This window comes from Sinocyclocheilus anshuiensis, unplaced genomic scaffold, assembly GCF_001515605.1.
Source record: "Sinocyclocheilus anshuiensis isolate Anshui unplaced genomic scaffold, SAMN03320099.WGS_v1.1 scaffold436, whole genome shotgun sequence".
NCBI classification, from domain to species: Eukaryota; Metazoa; Chordata; class Actinopteri; order Cypriniformes; family Cyprinidae; genus Sinocyclocheilus; species Sinocyclocheilus anshuiensis.
In genome coordinates, this window is record NW_015560618.1 from 688,921 (window position 1) to 698,585 (window position 9,665).

The following is a 9,665-nucleotide window of genomic DNA, read 5'->3' on the forward strand; positions in this document are numbered from 1 at the left end:
CCTTGTAGCCTATATATTATGCTCTATTCATTATTTTTTAGAAACCTTGCCCTTTTCTACTCCGTTTTAAACGCTGCTCTTGTATTTAAATTAAGCGCGGTCCACTGCAGCGCACGTGCCGCGATATCGATACAGAGACAGCTGTATCGATATTCGTATCGTCAAATCTCTGTGACGATACATCGTCATATCGATATTTTGAACACAGCACTAGTGTTTACAGGGTTCATTTATTATTATTATTATTATTATTATTATTATTATTATTATAATTTGATTATTTACACAATGGCAAGAAAATTACCAGGATCCCTAGCAGAATGGAATTATGTTAAGTGTTGTTCCATGAGGCACTGCGAGTTATCTTGTTGTTATCTTGAAACGTTTGCTTTTGAATGAATTGTTTTAAAAGTGATTTAACAAATGTAATTCTGATCTCGTTCCAGTGGACTCCCTCTGATGGTCATTATTCACAAGACTTGGTGTGGAGCCTGTAAAGGTATGATGCTGGTCTTTGGACAGTGTATGATATGTATATATATATTAGGGCTGCACGATAAATCGCATGAGATATTTAATGCGCATCTTGTCAGTAAAGCCGTTCTGTAATCAGCGGTAAATCTCTATCACATGCGTGCTTAAATATCGCATTAATCGCATTAAATATCGCATGCGATTTATCGTGCAGCCCTAATATATATGAATATCTGTCATAAGAACTGAAATACAATATTTTTGTATTATTATTATTATAATTTTTTTTATATTGTTAAATACAAACAGTAATACTGTTATTTAAATTACTACAATTTAAAATGATATATACAGTGCTTAATTTGAGCCGGATCCTGTTCCGGAAAATGTCAGATTTTGGATTTTTGCATTCCGGTAATTGTTTTTAAGGATCCGGCATTAGATCGTGACAGTGCGTGCGTGCATATGAGAGCGAGCGCAGGTTTATGTATTTGGAGGTTATTGGTCCTCAACATATTTTTGACCGTGACCAGTCAGCTTTCTTAAGTTCAAACTTGCTCTCATTGATTGGTGCTTAGCCTACTGCTTATTGTTTTGTGAGCAGCAGAACGTTTGGAGTGTAATAATACCAGAAATAATACCAAATAAAGTGAAATATTATAATGTATAAACATTTATAAACACTATAAACATAGCTATACGTTAGTATAGCTCACTCTAAAACAAATCATATAAATGTAGCGGTATTCAAAACAGAACAAGAATGAAATAAAAATATATAAACCTAAAGAAACCAAAACAAAGCGAAACTGAAAGTACCAGGCATTAATTGGGCTCACATACCTCTCATTCGGCACAAATCCTAATGTTTCCATATTCGCAATGTATTTGAATGAAACTATAGTACCAGGCGTTACTGGGCTCACATAGGGCCTACCTCTTATTCAGCACAAATCCTAATGTTTCCATATTCGCAATGTATTTGAATGAAACTATTATTTATAATGTAGAGGCTTTGTACTTCACGCACGTTCGTATATCGACAGAAATATCCTCTTCACGTGAGCAAAAATGTGCTTGGCATACAAAGTGGACCAGTTATACCACAGACTATTTAAATTGACCAGTGTAACCTTAAATATTTTTGGTTGACTGTGTTTTATTTTGATAATGAACAGACTGCGATGTCAAGTTTGAGTTGCGAATATGTGGTGTGTGTGTGAGCGCGCGAGGCGCAGTCGAACAGCTGAAGCATAAAATACATCATTTTTGGTCATACAGATAAGAGTAAGACATAATTCGAAAGCACAAAGTGTTTACTTTTACTTTTGCACCCTCAAAATAACAACAGAACATTTGTGATTTTGTAAAATAAAGCAAGGATGCGCGTTTAATTAAAACTGTTACTTATTTAAGTCATTAGTTCACCCAAAAATGAAAATTAGGCTGTGTTTTACTCACCCCTGAGACATCCTAGGTGTATATGACTTTCTCCTTTCAGACGAATCCAGTCGAATCCAGTCGGAGTTATATTAAAAATTGTCTTTGATCTTTCAAGCTGTTTAATGCCACTCAGCGGGTGTTGCATGTATCAGTCCAAAAGAAGTTAAATAAAAAGTGCCCATCCATTAAAAAAACATCTCACCCGGCTCCGGGGGGTGAACAAAGTCCTCCTGTAGCGAATCGATACGTTTTTGTAAGAAAAATATCCATATTCAAAACGTAATAATCACTTTAATGTAGCTTGCTCCAACTGTTGTACACGGAAGCAGCTCCGGGCTGATGCTGAGTTCAGCATTGCGCATGCGACGGTGAGTCTCGTGAAAACCAACGTTTGTTTACAGGATCAAAGGAAGCAAAGTTTCCTTACTTTAGCAAAGGAAAACCAGTCTCCTCTTGGCTTATATCGAAATCCTCTGACATTCTTCTTTACAAATCCTCGTTTTGTACTTCTAATTAGTGACCGGTGTGTTGTTTTGATCTCTCTGCTGCGTTTCCTCGTGCGTCACTTCTGAGCGACGCATGCGCAATGCTGACCTCATACGTCATCCGCCCGGAACTGCTTCCGTTTAAAACAGTGAGCGATAGCTAGATTAAAGTGATTATAAAGTTTTGAATAGGGATATTTTTCTTACAAAAACGCATCGATTCGCTACAGGAGACCTTTGTTCACCCACCGGAGCCGTGTGAGATGGGTATTTTAAAGGATGGGCGCTTTTTATTTAACTTCTTTTGGACTGATGCATGCAACACCCGCTGAGTGCCGCGAAACAGCTTGAAAGATCAAAGACTGGATTCGTCTGAAAGAAGGAAGTCATATATGCCTAGGATGCCTCGGGGGTGAGTAAAACCTTTTTTTATTTAATTTTATTTTTTTTATTTAATTTAATTTTTGTTATTAATGCTCAAAAATCAAGAATAGTACACATAGAATAATACAACCATTAACATAAAAATGATAAACAATAATAACAAAAAATAAAGTAAAAACAAATAAAGAAGAAGAAAAAAGGGGGGTGTTTAATACATTAAAAACTGAAAAAATAAAATTGAGACTTACATGTCATTAAAAATAGGAAAAGAGTTAGTCAGATAAAGTTTTTAAAGCTTTTTTGTTCCGAGACAACTGGATCGATGAAAGGTATTGCTCAAATTCTTTTATAAAAACAAGAAAGAGAGGTCTGGAGTTTGAATATTTGCATCTATGGATGTGAAATTTAGCAAGAAGCAAAATCAGATTCACTACATAAAACTGGTTCCTTTTAGATTGTTCATACTCAATAAAACCCAATACTATGTCCTACGTTCCAAAATAGAATACATTCATTATAAAAGTTACTCCTAATGAAACTTAAAACATCTTGCCAAAATTTCTTTGTAAATGGACAGTTCCAAAAGAGATGAACAGCCGTTTCAACAGAGTCATCACAAAAAGAGCAACTGGAGGAAATAATCACTTTTGAATTTTTTCATGTAATGCTTTGCAGGATAGAACTTATGAATTATTTTGTAGGAAATCTCCTTTACTTTGTTAGTTAGTAAATAAGTATGAGGAAGCATCCACACTTTTTTCCAGCAGATGTTACCCACTGCATTATTCTCCTTTACTTTGTTAGTTACTAAATAAGTATGAGGAAGCATACATACTTTTTTCCAGTTACCCACTGCATTATTCAAATAAGCAGTCACAGCTGGCAGAGTAATAATATTCTGCTGAAATAATGAACGGACTATCCTATTATTATTTTTGCATACATAATCTACCAACAAAGTATCAACCAAATTAAGAGAAACTGGTGACAAAGGATGGGTACCTCTCAGTAAAGCAACAACAGCTGATGGGATAGACCCCATAACAATGGAAAATTCTTTTGGAGAGACAGGAAATTGAAAGTGATCTAAAAATTCTTTATATGAAAATAACAACCCTTGAGAGTTCATTAACTGACTGATCAACAGTATGTTTTTATCAAACCAACTCTAAAAAAAAATAAAAATAAATAAAGATTTATTTTTGTATAAAACATTACTGTTATTCCAAATAAAAAATCTGGGGGGTGAAAAGTTGTGCTTGAATATTAGCGACCAAGCCAAGAGAACCTGACTATGGAAAGCAGATAATGTAGCCTGTAGTTTATCAATTTTATAGTTACAAGAAGAAAATCGAGTCTACCAAATTGAGAGAAAACATAATTGGGAATAAAGTTTCACAAAGACCCTGGGTTCTTTCTAAACTGTTTAAGCCAATTGATCTTGAAGGTGTAACTTAAAGTACTGAAATCCAAAAAATTAAGACCCCCTTTATCACATGTGTTCATTACAACAGATTTTCTAATATAATGTATTGAACGCTTCCATAAAAAATTAAGAGTAGCTGGTCAATACTTTTACCTAATTTTGGGTCCAGACTAGGGCTGCAAAAATCATAATTGTCGATTATTGCCTTGAAATTGTAATTGCGATTATTAATTACGATTATCACAATTTACATTGAATGATGTTTATACCATTGTTTGATGCAACTGCATGCCGTATTTTTATATGAAAATAAACAAGCTGAAAACACTCTAACTGAAAAACTTTTAGTGCTTTTCTATAGTATTAAGCCTCAAATGTCAACTATACATTGGATTGGTTTCTTCTTTAAATTATAAAAAAAAGTAAAAATATAAATGGTATTATAGTGTTATACTAAAACTAAAATTAAAACAATGGAAAAACCCTTAAAATGACATGTAGAAATAAAAAAGCATCTTAAGCGTGCAGAATAACAAAAGTGGACTTTGAACGATTAATTGCCGCTTTGAACGATTACGTAATTGTGGCATCCATAATTGTAATCGCGATTAGAAATTTGATTAATTGTGCAGCCCTAGTCCAGAGGAACAGACTGAGCGACATTAATAAGCCTCGGAAGGCCTTCTGCCTTTGTGAGAAATACCCTTTTCTGTGTTTTATCAATAAGGGCTTGGTAATTAAGATTACATCTTTCTTTCTGATCCTTAGTAATTAACACACCTAGATAACAAATTATTTCTTTCACTGGGATATTATGGACAAAGGATTCATTACAGTCTTTAATGGCAAAAAGTTCAAACTTTTTTAATATTTAAGCATAAACCTGAAGCTTTAGAAAATTAATCACTAATATTTATTGCAAGTGGAATCTTCCTTTCATCTTTAAGAAAAAGGGTTGTGTCGTCAGCAAGCTGACTGATAACCACCTCTCTTTCAGCAATAGATACCCCTTTTAAACTGCTGGCTTTTATATGAGAACAAAGAATCTGAGCTGCAAGAAGAAAAAGGTAAGGGGAAATAGGGCAGCCTAATGCCCCTCAATAATTCAAAACGACGAGTTGTTCCTTTTTTTTTTTTTAAATAACTGAACTACTACTGTTCATATATAAAGTTTTACGGGAAAAAAAAGTCAAAATTCAAACTTTTCGAGACACTGAAAAATAAATTTATGTTCCAACGTGTCGAACGCTTTATAGAAATCCAAAAAGAGAAGAAAGCTATCATCACTAATCAAATTGGAGTAATCTAAGATTTCAAAAACTAAACGTATATTATTTGAGGCATGTCTATTGTTGAGAAAACCAGACTCTGTGTCATCTATTATAGAATTTAAAACATTTGTAATTCTTTTAGATAATATAAGAGCCAGAATTTTATAATCGTTATTTAATAAACTCATTGGGCACCAATGTTCAATCAAAAGTAAATCTTTTTTTTTGGGTATGAGGGTTAATATTCCTTGAGATAAACTAGGAGAAAGTTCATGGTTTTTGATACTCTCAGTGAAGACATTTAAAAGGAAAGGGGCAAGAATATCTGAGAATTGTTTATAGAATTCTGCTGCAATGCCGTCATTGCCAGGTGATTTGGTACACTTAAGATGCTTGATAGCATCAACTACTTCTTCTAAGACTATATCTTGATCACAGCATTCTGTCTTAATGCAGAAACTTGTGAACGATGCCCTCTTATAAGTGTGGCATCACTGTTGTAGTGAATCAGCTCAAAGGGGAAATAGGAATAATTAATCATAACTAGTTATAATTAATTATAAATATTTAGATCCGCTGTAAGTATTTACTTGAACTCTCAGGGTCAACTGTCTGTCAATTCTAAGAACGTTAATTTCCTGGTTAAAGCTTAGGCAGTAAAGAGAATAGAGAAATAAAGCATGAAGCTATGGGACCATTGGATATTCAGCAGATCTACAGCCTGAAGGAAACATCAGCTTCTTAGTTCAAACACACCTTTGTCCTACACCGTTTAGTGATGTCATTGAATGTTCCGGGAACACTTAAGTTGTATTTTCAGTGTCGGTCACAGCGCCTTTTAATTGCTGTTTTGGATCCGGCAATTATTCATTTACAAATTAAGCACTGTATAATATATTTTTTTTTTCATCAAAAAACCTTTTGAATGGTTGTGTTTTTGATGCATGAATGGCTTATTCTGTTACCTCGTAGTGTACAGATAATTTATGATGTTTTAAAAATAACTTTTAGCTTTAAAGCCCAAGTTTGCTGAATCAAAGGACATCTCTGAGTTGGCTCACAACTTTGTCATGATTAACTTGGAGGTAAGGAGCTCCTCTTCTCATTATTTACTTTATGCTTTTCTCAAAATGCATATTTTAATTCCGTCAGAGAGGGTTAGATGGTAGATGGTTATAATGTTTTTTTCCCCCCCCTGTATACTTTTTCCCTGTAATATTTTCTTCTTTTTTTTTTTTTGTTGGTTGAAACCACATGTAGTAATAAATGCATATATTGTCAAGTAAGTGTTATTATATTTCACATTCTCATTACATGCCCCATGTGGCTATAGGATGAAGAGGAGCCAAAAGATGAGGCCTTCAGCCCAGATGGCGGATACATTCCAAGAATACTTTTCCTTGGTAGGTCATATACATAAACAAAAACCGCCCATGCAAATGCACTAGTTTAGAACATCAACCATTGTTTAAAGGTAGACTCTTCCTTCAGATATTAGTGGCCTAATAAATGTCCATTTTTGTGGAGGTAAGAGTCAGTCACCTTATGGGTGTGGAAAAGTTTTTACCACATAACCAGAAGAATATGACTCCTTTTATCCCGGTAACCATCCTGTTACGGGACAGAATTGCAGAAACACATTACGGTTAAATAGTGTGATTCTACAATACCACCATCAGTAGCATGACATTTTACTCTTGTGTGATGCTACATCCACACCTCAAGGTGTCAGTAAATGATCAAGGTGACTGTCACAACATGGATGGAAAAATATTTTTTCTTCTTTTGTAGATCCCACTGGCAAAGTCCACTCTGAGATCACGAACAAGAATGGGAACCCCAACTACAAGTACTTCTACAGCAATGCAGATCAAGGTAAGAAATTCCAAGAAAAAGAACATTTAAAAAGACAGACACGCACACATTTTATTCATTTATTATCGCCCACTTTTTTTTTTTTTTAGCAGCGTTATTTTTGGAAGTATTTTTACCTTTCATATTTCCCATAGGGATTTTAAAAAGTCTTTGTTACAGCGTTAACTAAACCAACCAGCTGCAAGTGAATCACAAATTTACAAATTTTATTTGACGTATTTGAAAATCAGACAAAAAGACAACGGTACAAGACTGTGTAATTAACACTTTACCGAAGTAAAGAACTACAATACCATGAACCATTGTGAATAGCTATGTTTCCATCCACCTATTTTTATGTGCATTTTGAAATCGCATAAAAAACGTTTGATGGAAACACCAAGATGTGCATAAATTCTAAAAATGCACATAAAAAAAAAAACGTATGTGCACAATTGAGTAGGATAAATTTTTTATCCGATAAGAAAAAATGCGCATAAACTACGATGGAAACACATTTACCGAATAAATTCCTCAATGCGCATCGAAAAAGTCATGTGACTTTGCACGATGGGACGAGATAACTTGACTAACCAGTGGACCGATCTCGCTGCACAGCTTCTGAAATGTTATGTTGTTACATGACTGCGTTCCCAATCAGCAGCATCCACCTCCGAAAGCAATGACCGCGTTTATTGTGTTTCATCTGCTCTCTCTGAGGTGCACGTTTTTTATCATATATGAAAATTATTAAATTCAGTGGCTTCTCCTAGTTTACTTAGTGATATTTAGTGCCAGTTTACCAGAAAGTGACGATTTTGTTCTCTTTGACTCGTTGGATGGAAACGGTGCTTTATTATCAAATGTTTTATGCGATATTCCAGTTTTGCACATAGGTTTCATTCAAATCTTTGGATGGAAACATAGCTAATGTATATCTATAATATAGAACTATCCATTTAAAGTTGTTGTCCTTTGTACCTATAACAATACAATATAGTTTAAGTTTATTGCAAAATATGCATATATATTTAATCGTTTTGAGAGCGTGGTAGACCGACTCGATTTATGATGCTTCATGGGAGTGGGCGGAGCTCAGCGATCATCTGGCGCAATTTGATCACAGCGACTCTCTGGTGGAAATTTCGTTACAGCCCAATAGTTAGTGCAGTTTTTCACTAGGGATTCTGCTGTTAAACCCTATTATTTAAATCATAACTTCAATAATGCGAAGTGATGGCGTCAACAAAAGCACCTTTGATAAACAAAGCTTATAGTAGGTCTGCCTTTAAAGGTTTCTGAGTTAATGTTTAAAAATGGATTTCCCTGTGGAGAAAACAAATGGCATTTTACTTCTGGAATCTGACTGTTGCACTCTGTAGAATAGGAACGCAATAGTTATGACGTAACATTTTGCTCAAATATTTTACAGTATTTTGAAAAATGTGATCATAAATAATGCAGTGTATTGACTTTCTGCTTTCTGTTTCTGCTGGCTTTGCTTCAAATGGCAAACTTTCCAATGGCAATGCAAAACAGGGCTGACTGTGTGTGCAGTCTGTTCTAAAGATGAATTTGAAAAACAAATGAGATTTTAGGTGCAATGTGAACAAAACAAGCGAGATGGCCCTTGACCACATTTCTCTTCTGTGTGCAGTTGTGGCTAGCATGAAGGAAGCTCAAGACAATCTGACTGGCGATACCTTCAGGACCCCTCACATCGGGGATGAACTCTAAGAAGAAGGGAAGAAGCGGCATGGAAAGATCTCAGCCAGAATACTGCATCACCTTACTGGCCACATTAGATCCATCCATCCATCCATTCATCTCCAACCTCAACTCCTCCTGCCATTTCATTTGATCTGCTATAGCACAAGACAAACTTCAAAAATGAAGGAATTTATAATGCATTTACGGATTACATTTTAAAGTATCGCAGCTTGCGGTTGATTGGCTTATTACTTTGAGAACCAAAGCATACTTACTGTCCATGTCACATAAAGGGTGCTAAAAGTTTTTTTTTCATCTTGCATTTCAGAAATTCAAAGCTGATGAGTCCATATTGATTATTCATGTTGAAAACAATCGCCCCTCTTGACTGCTTTCTTAAGGCACTCCATGTTTTTTAAGAAACATGCCAGTAAGGCAATGCTCATGTGCTTCCAAGCCATATCTTGCAAGCTGTGGTAAAACTGATCCAGTTACACAGTCACTTTTATGAAGAGCTTTATAATCCCTAAACTGTACCCACCTAAAAACTATTATGTATGTTTCCATGATCGTACCAGTTCTATTATGTTAAAAGTTATTAGAAATGCTAACAGTATC

The 9,665-nt window shown here is 34.8% G+C and overlaps 1 protein-coding gene across 1 annotated transcript in view; it reads left to right on the forward strand.

Annotated features, from left to right (window-relative positions):
• The window catches only part of LOC107681819 (thioredoxin domain-containing protein 12-like), an 11,376-nt gene extending 1,984 nt beyond the window's left edge, over positions 1-9,392 (forward strand). The window contains exons 3-7 of the mRNA XM_016478166.1: positions 447-499; positions 6,495-6,568; positions 6,817-6,886; positions 7,275-7,358; positions 8,995-9,392. Coding sequence (XP_016333652.1) covers positions 447-499; positions 6,495-6,568; positions 6,817-6,886; positions 7,275-7,358; positions 8,995-9,074 — 361 coding nt within the window. The 3' untranslated portion in view covers positions 9,075-9,392. The remainder of the gene's footprint in view (positions 1-446; positions 500-6,494; positions 6,569-6,816; positions 6,887-7,274; positions 7,359-8,994) is intronic.
• The last annotated feature ends 273 nt before the right edge of the window (positions 9,393-9,665 follow it).